The sequence below is a fragment of the Rhineura floridana genome, chromosome 14 (genome assembly GCF_030035675.1).
Source record: "Rhineura floridana isolate rRhiFlo1 chromosome 14, rRhiFlo1.hap2, whole genome shotgun sequence".
In the NCBI taxonomy this organism is placed as follows: Eukaryota; Metazoa; Chordata; class Lepidosauria; order Squamata; family Rhineuridae; genus Rhineura; species Rhineura floridana.
The window spans coordinates 10,958,243-10,976,447 of record NC_084493.1 but is presented as its reverse complement, the minus strand read 5'-3'; the positions used below and the strand labels follow the sequence as shown (position 1 = coordinate 10,976,447).

At 43.4% G+C, this 18,205-nt stretch overlaps 1 protein-coding gene across 6 annotated transcripts in view; it reads right to left on the bottom strand.

The window, feature by feature from the left end:
* Positions 1-18,205, bottom strand: part of SEMA6D (semaphorin 6D) — a 414,582-nt gene that overhangs the window by 182,152 nt on the left and 214,225 nt on the right. For 4 of the 6 annotated variants that reach the window (XM_061595391.1, XM_061595390.1, XM_061595393.1 and 1 more), the window contains one exon: positions 14,164-14,273. The exons of the other annotated variants lie outside the window; for them this stretch is intronic. In XM_061595391.1, the coding sequence (XP_061451375.1) occupies positions 14,164-14,201 (38 nt within the window). In that variant the 5' untranslated portion in view covers positions 14,202-14,273. The remainder of the gene's footprint in view (positions 1-14,163; positions 14,274-18,205) is intronic. 6 annotated transcript variants of the gene reach the window in all.

Here is an 18,205-nt window from a genome sequence, read left to right as displayed (position 1 = left end):
TCCTCCTTGAATTTTGTGGGATTAAACTAAACTTCAGCAGTGGAGAGTTTTGTGTATTTCTCCCTGGAGGATCTTCGGTCGATTCAGAAGCCTGGGAGATCAGGATTCTCAATCTCATGTGGAACCTCCATGGATACACAAGGCTCCCCAATACAGAAGTTTACTTTAATTGCATGGGTGGTCCAGAGAATTTGCATGACTTCAGGAGTAAATGTGCACCCCAACATGCCTGCTCAACCTGTGCTGCAGGATGTTAACTCCTGAAGAGGAATTGTTTCTTGCCTTGAACAGGGCAAATTGCTCCCTGTCCCAGTGAGGAAGGCCACTGGAGGCATATCACATTAATGTTTCAAGGTCTGCACTGGCTGGTTCTCTAAGGCACAGCAAGGAATGCTTGTGATGACTTCCAAAGAGATAGAAGTCTGCATTATATCAGGTCAGAGTTTTTGTCTATCAAGGTCAGCACTGTCTTTAATATATGAACTGAAATATAGCTATCCTTTGAAAAACATCACTTCTCTGAGTTTTGGAATGCAACACCATTCTCCAGCCAAGAAACGTGTACAAAAATGCATTACCAGGGGTAAAGTGTGCACAGAGGCAGCGAAAATGACATACAAAAATGCATTGTATTTGGGAAAATGAGTTTTGCAAAAATGTGTGCATTAAGCAAACTTGCATACAAACACGTGTCTGTTGGAAGAAATGAACCCTAAAATGCTGATGAATTTTCATGAGGACTTTAAAAACTGCACACTAAGGTGGATATGCGGAGAACTGGATTGAACTAAGAGAAACCAAGATTGATAGACTCACCCAACCCTAAATTAAGGAGGGGCCAAAGCAGGTTCAGCTACGGAGACTAAGAATCAAACAGGCTGTACTTGCTGGGAGCCGGCCCAGAATGGCCCTGGGAACTGCACCATGCCTTGATCTAGCACAGTTCCTGGGGCATTCTTTTTCATTGATAGGTTGTGTTCAAATAAGTCCTACTTAGAGTAGACTCATCAAAATTAATGGTCCTAAGTTAGTCATGTTCATTCAGTTCAATGAATCTACTCTCAGTAGGGCTAGACTTGCACAAGCCATTGTCTTTTCCATAAAAATGACAATTTTAATTATATATCATGTTGTATGCACAAAGAAGAGAAAGAGTTCAAAAAACCACTAAGTTAGTAGAAATGAACAGAAAAGGGGGGAGAGTTATTGAAAGTATTCCAGAGGGTATTATGTAGTTTGTATACGGTCTATTGTTCTTGTGAGAATCATACATTTTCAATATTATCTTCAACACATTCTTATTAGATAATCTCTTAGACAGCTTGTCTTGTGTTTCCATGTGAAGCACTTTCTTTCCTCTGTCCTGAATCTTCCAACATCATTATTTTATACATAATATATTTATCATATGAAGTGGTACAAATGTTATATAAATAAATACATGCATCAGTGAAATCAATGAGACAAATTAGTCTCCATGCAGAAGGTCTCAAGTTCAGTCCCGGGCATCTCTAGGTAGGGCTGGGAATGTCCTCTGCCTGAAACCCTGGACAGCTGCTGCCGGTCAGTGTAGACAATACTGAGCTCAATGGACCAATGGTCTGAGTCAATGTAAGGCAGCTTCCTCTGTTCCTTCCTGAGGCCGAAAGAGAGAGTGACTGGCCTAAGGCCACTTAGTGAGTATGCCAGATTCAAAACAAGGACTTCTGGATTCGTAGCTCAGAGCGTTCCCTGTTCATTTTAATACAGCCTGCCTAGGAGTACTTTCCTTTTTTGAATATTATGGGACTCTCTAGGCATGATGATGAACTATGGCTGCCGTTTGATAAAGCTGCAGCTACTGTTGAAATCTGAAAAATAAATATTTTCCTTTTCATTTCAAACAACTTTAAAAGGCATCCTCTCTCAAATTTTCAGGGGCAGGATTTTAAGGTTAACCTTCACAGTATAAATGAGGATGATTCCCTCTGGCATGACATACAGCACAACTGAAATATCTTTAAAGTTTTACGTTTCATGTATAGGGGAAGGAACATGCTAGCCAATTCCTTTGATGCTTTTAGTCAGACCATTTTGAATGTTTTTTTTTAAAAAAATCAAAACGAAAGAAATCCTAAATCTTTGGCTTATAGAATTACTAGATTACATTTTTACTTTTTCTGGCCTGTGTTGAATGCTGGAACAAAAGAAGATTTGATATAATTTGAATCAAGGCTGAACACTGAGGAGGCTATCTTGTACCCAGTTTGCTTAGTTTAGCTCTTGGGTAGGTTAGCTGGAAGGACATCACAACCTTTGTGTGTACTGGAAGGTGCGGAATCCATATTTTAATTATTCATTGCATGGATGAGTTTGGGGAGATTAATGCTCATCACAGCCACTTGTCACTAAATTGTCTAGACAAAATTTATCACCACCTTGCTGCTGTTCCATTCAATCACAAAAACAAACTTGGCAAATGACAAATAATAGAGAGTTGGTCAATAAAAATGTTTATATGAAAAACAGACAGTATAAAAATTTGTATGTACAATGGAAGACTTTCATATAGCGGTAAACTAGGGATAATTCAATTCATTACAATGCACAGAATGTTAAGGACTCAGAAGGCCCATGAATATCATTGAAACCAATAATGTTATATGTATGAAAACTGGTCAAGGCCAGGCCGAGGCTGTGAGTAAGCAAACTTGAATGGAGACTAGGAGGACTTGGCAGTAGTGGATGAAGCACCTTGGACAGCTCTCTGAATGTTTGGACTAAAACCCGGAGCAGATTCCACTGCCCCACTGACATACAGCCACCAGCCTCCACTGGGCTATTGCTTGCATCCAATGTAGCACTAAGTTAAAATCACTTAGCTGTATCCTCATTCCACTGGTAAAATGTTTGGCACCAGCGGAACATTGTTGCACAAGAGAATGCATGAACAGGTTGCTGGCAACTCTGTTGAGCAAGAGATTGCATAAATTCGTCCACAACAAGTTTCACTCCCAATGCTATGATTCTACACAGCAGGCATGGGGAAGCTTTAGTCCTCCAGATGTTGCTGAACTACAACTTCCATCATCCCTGGCCTATGGCCATGCTTGCTGGGGCTGATGGGAGTTGTATGTAGTACAGCAACATCAGGAGGGCCAAAAGTCTCCCACAGCTGCTATATGGTCTGCCAGTGATGCACACACCCACTCCTGAGTGCACATCGTCCAAAGATTATGAATCAGTTCAATACCCCAAACTGCATTGTCAGGAGTAATGGGGGCAGGAACCAAGGAGCTTTCTTACTGGCACTCTGACATCCCATGTATCAAGCTACTCAAGTCTCCTATGAGAAGGCTGAAATGGTGATATGATCCTCCTAGGATCCAGTATAGCTCCACACATTGAGGAATCTCACTGGCATCCCCAGGCTTGGCCTGGCCGTAAAGTCTTCTTGGTCTGGTCTGGGCCTTCACTTGGACAGCAGCTAGGAATGGGACAGAAGGCCAATTCAGTTTTCATTTAAAGGCAAACCTTCCCCTATTCACCTTTTCCAAATCAATACGCAAACCAAAACACAGACGCTCACACAGAAGCCCCCGAGTTCCCCTTCCATCCCAATCAACTCACTGTGTGTTCCTGACTGCCCATGAAGGACTGACGGAGGGTATGTGACAGGCAGTGAATTCGAGGGGTGGCCATGTGCTTCAAAGATGCAATTCATTGATTAAATCTGCCCACCTTTACCCATGGGCAAACCCTAGAGCCATTCTGAAACAAGAAACACAGGGCCCCTCCAGACTGTCAGTTATTTTGTGGGAGGGAGTCAGCTGCATACTGGGATCTTTAGGTCTGTGCAATTGAAGGGGATTCAAGCACTCTGTGTGCCCTAGAGCAACAAATCCACTTAAAAAAAAAGGAAGCAAACTTTTTTCGGTTGGGAAAGTGAAGAGAAAATGGATTGAAAAGTGTGGAATGAATGAACGATTAACAGGAAGATGTATAAAACCCCCACAAGCAAATCAGGATGAATGCAGGATGAATGCGTCTTGCTGTATAACCAGCCCATAAAAATAAATCAGAACAAATGCTCAATAAAGAGAGGGCATACCGTATATTCCGGCGTATAAGACGACTTTTTAACCCAGGAAAATCTTCTCAAAAGTTGGGGGTCGTCTTATACGCCCAGTCGTCTTATACGCCGGAATATACGGTAGTTATTTCGCAAGAGTGGGCATTGCAGGACTATTGCCGGCGTGCCTTTCCGCAAACAAACGTGCAGGCTAGGGCTGGTGTGTATACACACACACATGTGTGTATACACGCACAGACACCCGGCGGGGAGGGCAGGGGGCGGGGGTCAGTAGCGTCAGGCTCCCATGGCATCACTATTGATGTCTCGCATTCCAGCTGCTGTATGAAGAGGCCTCTATGGCTCCTCTCGCATAAATGACGCACGGCGTGGAGGGAGAGGGAGAGCAAGTGCGCACTCAGGAGCCTCCTTCAGTTACAACCGACAGGGACGGGGACAGGCTCTGAGCGCACCGCAGCTAGCCGGCCGGCCTATATAGACAAAGACATTGCTTTGGCTTGGACTCCTTACTCAGTCCCAACTCTCACAGCAGCGACACGCAGGAGACGCGGCTTCGCTTCGCTGCTGCCATATCCCGGCTCTCCCCCGCCCCTTTCAACCATCCAATGCCTCAGGACAGCGCCCACCTGCTGAGGTTTTCAGGGAAATAAAGCGTTGGACACACTACATGTAAAGACGGAACCGCCACAGCAACCGAGTACGTATACAGTATTATGAATGAGGTGCTGCTGCAACAGGGTATGGAGGTGGCGGGGAGACACTTGGGCAAAGTTTGGGTCACTTTTGGTCATGGCAAATCCGGGCAGGGAACAAAACGCTCCGTCTTCATGGTAGTAAAGAGGAAAGCGGCCGATCAGAATTGAACTCGCCACTTGAAGCGCCAGCCTTGGGGATGTGGGCTCTTCTGTGCAGCCTGCCCTCTCGATCTCGGCCAGCGGCGCTTTCTTTCCTCTGCTTGTAGTTGTCATGGGGATGATGCTCGTGGGCTTGCCCTCCCGGGCTTGATGAATGGCGGCAATTTGTCCTCGTCTGGGACAGCCGCAGCGGAGCTTTCTCTCGGGGGGAAAAGAAGTGCTCTTGGACCTTCCCTGTTGGTTTTTGATGCGCGAGCGTGGCTTGGGCAGAGGTTGGATTGGGGATGGGAGAAGAGGGGAAAACAAAAGCCGGCAGGATAGCTTAGAGGAGAAAGCGGAGCGGGGAGCTCGTTAAAGGACCTGGCGGCGGAGATGATCTGATCTGGTGCGCGGAAGGGCCCAGACAAAAGTTGAGGGGATTGCGCCTCGTTGACGCTTTTCAGCTACGACAAGCCCGCACGTGGAACAGGGGGAAGAGAAGCAAAGGGGTGGCTTTTATGTTTACATGTTTGATGACAAACAGCCTTATGTTTATAAGTGATAGTTTTCCTGCTAAGTACCTGCATGTCATAAGCAGGGGTAGTCTTATACGGCGAGTATATCCCAAACTCTATATTTTAACTGGAAAAGTTGGGGGTCGTCTTATACGCCCAGTCGTCTTATACGCCGGAATATACGGTAATTTAACCTCCATGTAATCTTTATGCAAGCAAAAATAAATGGACTGCTTTCAAGTCGATTCCGACTTATGGGCGACCCTATGAACAGGGTTTTCATGGTAAGCGTTATTCAGAGGTGGTTAGGGTTAGGGATTACTGCTCAATAAAGCAGTCACCTGGAGACTCCCATACTTTGTTTTTAGGAAGGGACATGATATGAATCAGTATAAGGCAGCATCTTGTGTTCTCTCTCTTTCCAGGGAAGGGCTGTAGCTCAGTGGTAGAGCAACTGCTTTGGGTACAGAAGGTCCAGGCTTCAATCCCTGGCATCTCCAGGTGGGGCTGGGAGAGACTCCTGCTTGAAACTCTGGAGAGCCACTGCCAGTCAGTGTAGACAATACTGAGCTAGATGGACCAATAGTCTGTATGACAGCTTCCTATGTTTCTAGAATATGTGTGCATGTGTTGTAGCAGGCATCATCCTAGGACAGGTGTTCCTTCCTGTGTGTGAGAGAAGGGGAAATGTTCCTTTAAGATGGTGCTTCCCATCTGTAGGTTTTAAACCTGCATAACAATTACAACAGCTTTCAGCTCTGCTACCCAATTAATCAGGGGTGCCTTTGTCATTTATTACACCTAAAATCAATTCATTTCACCTATGAGTTGATGGAATGTTGAGGTCCTAACACAAACCAGAGTAACTAATCTTTATAGTATATTTCCCTGTTTGTGTTCTGAAAATGCATATAGGGAAGATATATATGATGTCCAGGGCTCCTTTCCGCAGAATGAGCAGGAGCTGCCTTACCACATTTTTAAATAAGCAAAATAAGTCAAGTAAATGAAGTAACACAAATTTCCCCAAGAGGGAAAAATAAGACCTTTGATGCCCAGAGCCTAAAATGACCTAACTGCACCACTAAGAAAGTCGACAGAACCTGGCCTCACTCAGTGGAGGCTGGTCCATTAAGGCTAACGGGACACTCCCCTACCAACCTCAGTCTGCCCTCAGCCAGCCTCCACCTGCCTGCCTTCTTGCTTACAACCAGTTCCCTCCTCTTCAGTCACAGTGTTGCCCTCGCAGAACTCAGCAGAGGGAGCAAAACTAGAATTATTTGGCTCTGCCTGTCATTGGCTCTGGCTCTGTCTGTCATTGACTCTGGCTCCGCCTACTGTTGGCCTCTCTGCTTTCTGCTCCCTCAGTCCCATTGGGGACCAGATGCTTGTTTTTTTTTTTAAATTATTATTATTATTATTATTATTATTGTTGTTGTTGTTGTTGTTGTTGTTATTTATACCCTGCCTTTCGGCCAAAGGCCCTCAAGGCGGCTTACAAAGAAAAATAAACACAGGTATAAGAATACAATAAAAATACAATAAAAACAATACAATTTACAAAAAATAAAATAAAATAAATAACATTATCATTATTGGCACCGCCAAGGAAGAGGAGGTAGTAATGAAGGATTGGGCAGATGTTAGTATGAAACACACATCTTACCAAAACTTACTAACCCCTATGTGACATTCAGAAACATTACGTTTATGATCATTTAGGTCACTTTTCTACTATGCAAATCATAGAAAGAAATAAAAAGAAATGAAAAGTCAGAAGCAGCCATTAAGAACAGCTGTGTCTACTGAAGGGGTCTAGATGAGATTGCTGGTACTCACCTAAACTTAATGGTACATTCTTCAGATTTCTTTCTGAATTCCAGAGTAGTTCAATTAAAGTACAACATATTTACTTACAGCTAAAATTTGCAACTAACAATGCAATCCTGTACATGTTGACTCGAAAAAAAGTCCCACTGAGTTCAGTGGGGTTTACCTCTCAGGTACAGGGTTGCAATTAGGGAAGCAAGGATCTGCCAATTTTGGTTCTCTCAGTTTCTCATTTTTTCCAATCTTAAATTCAGTTCTCCACATTTTTGCAGCAATGTGTGATTTTTAAAAAAAATAAAACATTTTCATGAAAATTCTTTAGTATTTTAGTGTGAATTTCTCCTAATAAATATTTTTGTATGCAGTTTTGAGCAATGTACTCAATTGTGCAAGCAATTTCTCCTGCTATAATACGTTTTTGTATGTTATCTTCACTAATATATTCTTTTTCATGCTCATTTTCCCATTATATATGCATTTTTGTTAACATTGTTTGGACAACTTCATTGCAAAATTTGGACGAGTGAAAATTTCAAAAGATGGCTGTATTTCAGTTATGTTGTTTCGCAAAGTACAAATCTGATAGATTCCACTTTAAATGTGAACTGAATCTAATTTCTCCCCCATCTCTAGTTACAAGCTAAATTCCTTTTGGATTCAGCAGCAACTTGATACCTAAGTCACTCTTTGTGTGCCTGTTTTAAAAACCGCAGCTCCATTCACATCCGGAATACGAGAACAAAGGCAACCTGCAACAATGTTTTTGGCTAGAATATCTGAAGGAAAATTTGCACTTGTGCCTTCAAAAGAAAAAGGGCATGTTTAAAATAATTCATGGGGTAACGGGTTCATTTTCTGAAAGTCACAGATGTTATTGAGATGCTAATGATCACTCAATTAAATCTATGGCCACAGATGTCCTCCATTAACTGAGACAGGGAAATATACAGTTACTAAACATTAACATTAATAGTCAAAAGTATCCAAAGGTTTAAGAGCAGGGAAGTCATCAGGGATAAATTAAGAGCTATTCTGGCCCAACACACTGCTATGGTCTGAAGGCACATGAGGCCACCACCTTACTGAAGCTAAGCAGGTGTGGGTCTGGTCAGTACCTGGATGGGAGACTGCTGGGAACCACATGTATGCCACCTTGGGTTCTATGATGAAAGAAAGGCAGGGTATAAATTTAACAAATAAATTAATAAATAATGGTAGTACAAGACCTTGGGCCATCATGATTAGAATATGTCTGTTCCACTTTATATACCCAACAGCAGCATCCAGGTATTTCCCAAGAGTCCCAGCCGGCACGGCCAATGGTAACCGATGATGGAAGTTGGAGTCCAAAACAAATGGAGGGCACTGGGTTGGGGAAGGCTGCCCAAGATGCTCTCAATGCAGCTTACAATTTTATTCTCCAAATAAAATCACACTGAAGTCAAGTACAAGGAATATATATAGCAGCAAAGTGTATATTCAGTTCTACCTGGAAATGCCAAGAGACTGAACCTAGGATCTTTTGCATGCAGTGCAAATGCTGCCCATGAACAGATTTCCTATAAGCTGTTTTTAAATGTAAAAGCAGCCACTTTTAGGCATGCACACATACACAGTGTGCGCGCATAATCTAGAGAAGAGCTGTAGTGCCAGAGCAAAAGGCTGAACGCTTTTGGGCCTTGCCCGTACCCCAACCCCATCCCACCAAGAGGTTGTGCTTAATCCACAGGACAAACAACATCAATATATTCTCCCTTACAGGGCCAATAGCAGCTTGGGGAGAGGGTTGTTGTTGATTTAATATTAGATAGCTGACAAAATGCCTTTTGAGAAAGTTTGTTCCCCGTTAGGGATCTGCTCATTGAGGAACCACTGATAAACTCCCAAAGAATCCCACCACAAGGTTTCCTGGAGCACAGTTTGAATGACTGTAGAGAGTTCCAAGACGCTTTTTGCCTCTGTTTCAGTAGTCTTCTGTTATTAAACTTCCCATTGCTCAGGGAATGATAAGGACAGAAAGCCGAAACTCTGTTTTGGCGCTTGAGGCTAAACCTTTTGTTAATGGGAAACAGCAGCCTCTCAGACCTGTCCGTAGAACTGCTGGTCTGCGGCCATTCAGGGGGGAGCAAAGATCTCCATGAAAGTCAACATTAATTCTCCTGAATTTGGGGATTTGAGGAATTCTGCCGGGCACACGCATATTCTTCATCAAAGCAAAGTGGATCTGACAAATCTGATTTATGGAACGACAATGACAATATCGTGAGCTTTTATCAAAAGCATAAATCTTCAAGGGAAAACGCGCCAGCAGTAACGGTTTTTAAAAATGTTTTCCCCACAGCGGCGACCAGAGCAAAACAGTGGCTCAGAAGTGCAATTAATAACCTCCGATCATAACATGCTCAAGTCCAGCATGGCCCTTCTCAAGGCAGTGCTGCAAGGTGAGGGGAGCACTCGGCAACTTCATCATTTATTTAGATCAGAAAAATGCACTCAGAGGGTCAGGTAAGACACAGATCCCATCTGCACTATACATTTAAAGCAGCATCATGTATATTGAGAGGAGACCCCTCTTCCACTCACAGAGCTACAATTCCCAGACTGCTTTGACAGACGATCCCTCTTCCCAAGGAACTGTGGGACTTGTAGCTCTGTGAGGGGAAGAGGGGTCTCCTAACAGCACCCTTAACAAATTACAGTTCCCAGGATTCTTTGGGGGAAGCCAGGGCTGTTTAAAGTGGTATGATATCCAGAGCATGTTTGAAGGTACGTAAGTCCACCACCATGCTCATGCTAAGCAGGTCTGGGTCTAGTCAGTGTCTAGATCTACATTCACATCACGTTCTTGTGACTGTAATTTGATTTCATTGTTTTTAATATTGTAACCTGCCATGAGACCTGCTGGTGAAGAATGGGTCATACATTATTTCTTCTTGTTCTTCATCATCATCATCTTCATCATGTGCCAGCTTGGGTTCCATGACAGAAAAAGGTGGCATATAAATGCAATAAATAAATACATAAATTTATTATTATGACATTTACATCCCACCTTTTCTCCAAGGAGCTCAAGGTGGCATACATGGTTCTCCTCCCTATCTAGTTGATCCTCACAATAACCCTGTGAGGTAGGTTAGGCTGAGAGGCAGTGACTGGCCCAAGATCACCCAGTGAGCTTCATGGCTGAGTGGGGATTTGAACCCTGGTCTCCTAGGTCCTAGTTCAACACTCTAACCACTATGACACCACTGTATAATGCAGATGGGACCCTAGACAGGTGTGCATCACAAAGCTCATGGCACTCAATGGGACCTTCATCTTGTTTTATTATGGATTCTGCCTTCACTTTCTGCACTCTGCATTCATTGGAAAAAGCAAGTCTGAGTTTTGCTGCTCGGTGGCCTTACTGAGAGCTGAGCTGGCATTTTAGTGCTGAGTTCTCCCAATATACACATTCTTGTGTATGCAATTTTGTCTTAATGTACACATTTCCCCAAAGCAGTTCTCCATAACATAATGCCAATTCTGTACGATATTTTCAGCAATACATGCATTTATATGCACACTTCACCCCAGTATAAGGATTTTTGTACATATTATTTGGCTAGAGAGCTGCACTGCAAAATTCAGAGAAGTATACATTTTGAAGGGTGTGTGTGTTTCAGTTTGTGTATTATTTCGGAAAGTACAAACTAGGTATCCTAATCTTGAAATGCAAACAGAATCAATTTTCCGCCTCTAGGTGGGAGCCACCATCACAACTGAGTTGTCAAGTGGAAACCAGGAGCCAGTGTCAGGAGCTCAAAGCCTGTTGTCGGAGCCAGGGAACAAGCCGAGAATCAAAAGAAGTCCCAAGAAATTGTTACAGTCAAGGTGAAGTCTGCCTCAGAACAGGAGGTCTTTATAGTCCTCTCTGTCAAGGATAACCAATGGCCAACTTGAGCGGGCAGAGCCACTTCAGTTCCCAAAGGGGTGTTCCGATGTATAGCCCCAACATCTCGCCTAACAGGCCAGTTGCAACAGGGCTGGCCCTACCATTAGGCAGAGTAAGGTGCCTCCTCCCCTCAGGTGCCACATGCTGGTGGTGATGCAGTCATCTGGACAGCACCTGGTTGGAGAAGGCTGGTTTAATGTATCACCTATTGAGACCAAAAGACTGCAAGGGTGTCCTCCTTCAGGGGGCACACAGGCAGAGCAGCTGAGATTCCCCAAGCACAGTTCCAGAATCACAATCTGACAGCAGTCCAAAGCCCAAATACAGGGGCAGCATGAGAAGCAAGGTCCAGAAACAATCCAACATTTGGAGAGCAGCTAGTTGGTAGGGAACTGTCCATCAAGACACTGGTGAAAAGACAATAGCCCAGCACTCTATGCCTGGACGGAAGGCTTCAGAGCCCCATCTAGAACATAGCTGCAATCCCCCCTCCCCCCTCCTCTTATTATCATTATCATCTTGCTCTTCCTCCCAAAAGGAGCCTACTGCAGCAAACAACAAGTGATAAGACAATTAAAACATCTTAAAAACAATTCCAACACAGATGCGGACTGGGATAAGGTCTCTACTTAAAAGGCTTGTTGGAAGGTCTTCAGCAGGCACCAAAAAGAAAACAGAGACGGCAGCTGTCTAATATTTAAGGGGAGGGAATTCCAAAGGGCCCAATTCCTATGCTGTCCAGACTGGACCTCCTGATAAGAAGGTATCTGCAGGAAACTCTCACCTGCAGAGTGCAGTGATCAGCTGGACATATGCGGGGTGAGATGATCTTTCAGGTATCCACGTTGCTTGCAGATTTGGTCTACTCATGTGGACTAGTTTCCTCATGACTACTCCTTTACCCCTGAGGAATCCTTATTCCTCAGGTGGGCTTTTTGACCAGCTAGCCTGCATCTTTAGCTGCCTCCTCTTCCTAGGGCTTAGTGGCTGCTCGGTTCAAGAATGGGCTACCTGTGCCAAGAGGGGAAGGTTGGATTGCCATTTCCAGCCAGTTTTCAAGGCCAGTTGATAGAAACTGCAGAAGGGGAGTGCACTCTTGCACTCAGGTCTTGCTTGTGGGCTTCTCCTAGGCATCTGGTTGGCCACTGTGAGAACAGGATGCTGAACTAGACGGGCCACTGACCTGATCCAGCAGAGTTCTTCTTATGTTCCCCTAAGGGCCCCGGATCTCCCTGATCTGCCCCGTGGTCCCTTAACACAGGCTGCTCCTCTGTGGTGTTTTGCTCTGTGAGCCCCAGGTCATGGTGGGGCCATGACAAAAGACAACCTGAACCAAAACTGCACTGACAGAAATTTAATTCCCAGGGGAAAAAATAAATTGATACAAGAATGATGATAAAAATGTGCTATTAAATAAAACTACACAAATTTTATAGAGAAATTATCCAGTCGGCCACAGCTATAGCAAAAAATGTATGTATCTTATGAGGCAATGGGACAGCTTTAAATATAAAATAAACCCAAACAATTAATTTCAAAGTGAGGCAGTGTGTGGATATAATTACCAACCTCTTAATATAATTTTTAATGTCCCCCCATCAACAGATATATGCTAATGAAACAAGACACTGGCTAAGTTTCTTCTGCCTCTCTCATGCGCATTCTTTTTTCCTCCTGTGGCATAAAACATCAGATTTTGGAGGGAAATGTAAAACAACAACAATATACCAAATCCTCCAAAGAGATTGTTTCTGGAGAAAGTGGGTATTTTAATTCAGTAACTTCAGCTTGTTGCGTTCTGCTTAATTTGCAGTTCCTACCCACAAGAGGAGCAGACAGAGCACCAGGGCTGTGCATAGATTATGGCTGACCAAAAACCACAAAACTTTCAGACTGTTTGGCACTCTGTTTATTGTTCCTCCTTGGAATGCTCCAGGTTTCTCACAGCATGTGAGAACAAAATAGGACTTGGGGGCATTTCATGTGTAGCTCTTTAGGCTTTGTGATTTTCATCCCCAGGGACTGGGGCAGGCAGTGCAAGAGAGAGAGAGAGAGAGAGAGAGAGAGAGAGAGAGAGAGAGAGAGAGAGAGAGAGAGAGAGAGAGAGAGAGAGAGAGAGAGAGTGTGTGTGTGTGTGTGTATATATACACACACACACACACACATATATATATATGAAATATGGAGCTCCCTTAGAGATGCCAAGGACTGAACCTTGGACCTTCATCATGCAAAGCAGGAGGAAACAGGAAGAAAATATGTTCTTTTTCTTACAGGCCTTCAATGTGCCATAAAGTAGTAACATATTTTACTACTGCGGACAGATGGGTTCTTCAGTACAGTAGGGCCCCACTTTACAGCGGTTCGCTTTATAGCGTTCTGCTAATACAGCGGTTGTGAATTGCAGAAAGGCCCCACTTTACAGCGCTTGTTCCGCTTTTACAGTGGTTTTTTGCCGCCGGGTGCCATTTTGGTCAATGTAAGTCAATGGGATCCGCTTTACAGCGGTTTTCGCTTTACAGCGGGGGTCCGGAACGTAAGCCGCTGTATGAGCAGGGCCCTACTGTATTTTATTTATGAGCTAGTAACTACTATGGATTTATTTGCAAGGCCACTAGATGAACACAGTGCATGCAGCTTTTGACCAATGGTCATTCCACAGATTTCCCTCCAATGATGGTGCCAGCCGTTGTGAATTTAAGCTTTTTGGCTATCATGACTACAGACACACACACACATTAGCATACTGTATATTTGTATTGCTTTTATTTTTGCACACTGCCTGGATATGTTTTACACAACAGATGGAAGGTGGCATAGAAATATTTTTTAGATAAAATAAATAGATAAATAAATACATTTATGGGACTCCTGAACTAACAAAGCACTAGCAACCACTGTGCAATCAAGACAGAAATTCTTTAAAGCCATGCATGCCGCCTTATATTTATCGTCACTAAAAGGGAAAGTATATAATACCTGCTTTCCTTCAGCTCCCAAGCAATGAAAATGCACATTTCCTTGCTTCAGAGATTTCTGTCATTAACATCTGACTCCAAACAGGGGATGCAGTTAGAGGCTCACCTGGGCTTTGAAGAAAAGGTACAGGTGGATTCAGTGATTAAAAATATCCTCCACCCTTCTTTACCAGCAATATTGTGTCCAAGACTCAAGGCAGAGGTAAATCACAAATGTGTTATTCTAAAATAAGAAGTAACAACCACAGCAAAACTGAACACCTAGGCTAGGGATAGAAGGAACTGTTCATTTTGGTCCTCTTCGTTTCTCATCTTTCCATTCTTAAATTCAGTTCTCCACATTTCTGTGCCAAATTGTGAATTGTTCATGAAAATTCATCAGCATTTTAGTGCAAATTTATCCTACTAGTCACATTATTGTATGCAGTTTTTACTAATGTACACGTTTTCTGCAAGCAGTTTCCCCTAATATGATGCATTCTTGTATGTTATTTTCACTAGTATATTCATTTTTATGCACATTTACCCCAAATATATGCATTTCTGTAAACCTTGTTTGGTATTATGTACCACAGAAATTAGCTCTAAACTTGTACTATATACCATTAGAATTCCAGAACTAGCTTGTATGTTGTGTGAAAGGTCAAATATAATGCACAAATTAGCAGCTAAGAAATTGTCAGAACAACAGAATATACTGCAGTGTGAAAGCAGCCTGTGTCACATTTTGCATATGACTGAAAACTTTTAATAAATTGTTTATTATTATTATTATTATTAACAAGAATTGTTGTTTATTATATGGAAGGTACTGACTGGAACAAAACCTTTTTTCAACTGACTTATTAATTTTCACACAAATCATATGCATTGTCCAAGTCTTCCCTTTTACTGTGGTGAGCTTTGGGTATTTAACATCCAATACAATTTAGTGTTCTATATTAGTTTGATAAGCAGGTTGTCTATTTAGCAATGATCAAAGGAGAACAAGCAAAGTCACAGCACACCAAGAAACTATCACAAACCTTTTCCTTTAGGTAGGTGTACATATCACTGTTACTTTTGAAACAGCTTTTAACAAGAGGCTGGCTAAACAAATTAATTGGCAATTGGCAGCAGAGAGATGATACATTAAAGCAAGTATTTCTGTTCTTAGAAGCATAAACGGGAGCCAAGCAACTACTATCTGAACTGTCATGGGGAATAATAAATAGTCTTACCTACTACATCTGAATGTGAAGTATTTTCTGCCCCAACAATTTTTGATAAGGTTTAGAAAAATGCATTGATTAACCTCCCTCACACCTTCTTTCAATATGTGAGAGGTGGTCATCAGTGCCAAGGAAATGCAACGGAAATGGTGGGCGAGGAACAGTCATCAATCACACATCATTTGTGGACTAAAACAATAACAGCAAATACCGATTGCATTCACTGCGTTGGTTTCTGTTCTGGACACGGGATGAATATGCAAATGTCAGCAATTTCCACTCCCGTTTCCATTTCTGTCAGAGTTTTCTGACATCCCTAGCCGTGACCTGACCTAGCTGCATATGACGGTGCCCTGACTGCTGTGACCGGAGCTTACCAGACGTGACTCTGCCTTATCTCTCCTGCCAGTAGGTGCCGCTGTTACAGTTCGCTTCCCCTGGGAGCTCAGAACCTGACCACAGCAGGACAGTTCTCAAAACAGGTGCTGTGTGAGGATGGCTGGCAGCCGTTTTGGAAAATGGTATCAGCGCACTTGGGCCAATCTGTTCATAATGACTTCCTAGTTTTCCCCCCTCTCGTTCCAAACCATGCCTTCTACTTCGTGCAGGTGGAAGTTGCTGCAAGGCATGAAATCCCTGTGGAGGTTGATTATTTGTATTTGGATATCTCTCAGGCAACAAGGTAACCTGCCAGTCACTTCTTGTTTGTATAGCTGGTATGGTAGCCCTTGAAACTTATCCAATGGCCTTGGGAAGAAGTAGCACCTGTATGTCTTCTAGTCTGCCTTTACTCATCTTAAAAACAGCATTCAGCTCCTCATGACTACAGTAAGAAGCCGAAGAACCACAAGGGGTCTTGGGCAGGGGCCCCGGTGGCCAGGGAGGGTCCTGCATATTCCCTGACCCTCCACGCAGCTGCATCATATTCCTCCATCCTTGCGTCGGTACTTTATATAATAGTAAAAACATCCCAAGCTCTTTAATAACTCAAGCAATGCGTTCTGCAGGGAGCGCATTCAAGTTAATTTATATTGTTTACCCTGAATACAAAAGAGTGATGCAGAAATGAGATTTTATTTATTTACAGCCAAATCTAATAACTCGGGCTGTTGTTATATGTTGCAGGAGCAGCAGCACAAGCTTCCATAAAAGCAAAGCAAGTTACTCTGTCTGGCCTTTTGTGAAAAGCAAAGGGGAATGTCCTTGCTCCAGATCCTGGCCAGCACTATGTCCTAAGAATGATATGCAAGATATGATATGATGTAGTGCAGTCCTCGCCAAGGTGGTGCCCTCTGGATGTTTTGGACTACGTCTGGAGAGCATGGGATGGCTGGGGCCGATGGCAGTTGTAGTCCAACACATCCGGAGGGCAACAGGTTGGCAAAGACTAGTGTAGTGGTTAGAGCGTTAGGATTAGGACCTAAGAGATCTGGATTCAAATCCCCACTCAGCCATGAAGCTCACTGGGAGAGTCACCAACTTCAATCTAACCTACCTCACAGGATCGTTGTAAGGATAAAATGGAGATGGGGAGAACAATGTGCACACCACCTTGAGCTCCTTGGAGGAAAGATGGGATAAAAAATAATAAGACACAGGTGACAGCCCTACCTCTTTGCTATGACTCCCCCAAATCCCCCTCAAAAAAACCTCTTCCACCACATATAGCTGACTTCATGCCTCTGCAACAACAGCAGCCAACAGAGGCAAATGGGACACTGACCTCCCAAGTTTAGCCTGTCCTCAGCCAGCCTCCACCTGCCTACCTCTTTACTTACAACCAGTGGCGCTGGCTGTCAGATTCCTGCTCCTTAGTCTCAGAGCTGCCCTTGTAGAACTCAGCAAGGAGGAAAATAGGGACAAAAACAAGATTAATCAGCCCTACCTATCATTGGCTCTAGCTCCACCAGCCATTTGCTTTGGCGCCTCCTACTGTTAGCCTCCCTCCCTGACTTCGCCCTACCAGTTCCAATGGGCACCAGCCTCCAACTGACAGCAGCTATTTGTGTGAAGCAGTGCTGGAGAAAGGGGATTTGGTGCTCCCTTAGCTGGTGCTGGGAGTGCCAGTCATAATCACATGCTTTCCTCGACGTAGTAGAGCATAGGACTGGGCTCATAATTCTTATATTAAAACAAAACAGAGTATGCATAGCTCTGACTTACAGGCTTGTGGTTATAGAGTTTTGAATTTTGAAAACCCAGAAGTCTAAAGTCTGTAGGTGAGTCCTGCTTTGATGAGCACCTTATCCCAGGATAAAACAGCTGGAGGAAACTTGGAGCCCCTCCAGACATCCTGTTTTGCTAGCACGCTCATGACAGTTTGTTCTCATGATGCTTCTGGAATAGTCACATGCACCCTATGTGTCAGTTTCACCACTGTTTGCGCCTGCAAAGGTTTTGGGACCGCCACACTGCTTCATTTCCAGTCAGTGTGTATCTTGTAACTTCCTGCCAAATTCCTGTAACTTTTTATAGCACAAATGTTGGCTCTTTTTTGACCTGCTTTTGTTGTGCATCCAGACAGCAATAATGCGGCAGCATTGAGGAAGTGTCATAGAACAAACTAAAGCAGAAAAAAATCCACCACTAATGCACTATTAATGGGTCAAGAACACGATGCAGTCTGGAGTAATTCTCCATTTCCCTTTCTTTCCTATATCAAACGTTTCCTCTCAGGAGATACAGGAATAAAGTAGCCTCAGTTACAGACATTATTTACACCTACCCCGCCTATAGACAAATGCCGTAACTGATTTGAAAAGTCCTTTTCAAATTATACCATCTTTTAAAAACAAAACAAAACCCTTCTTAGACGTTGACCTCTTTCTGTAC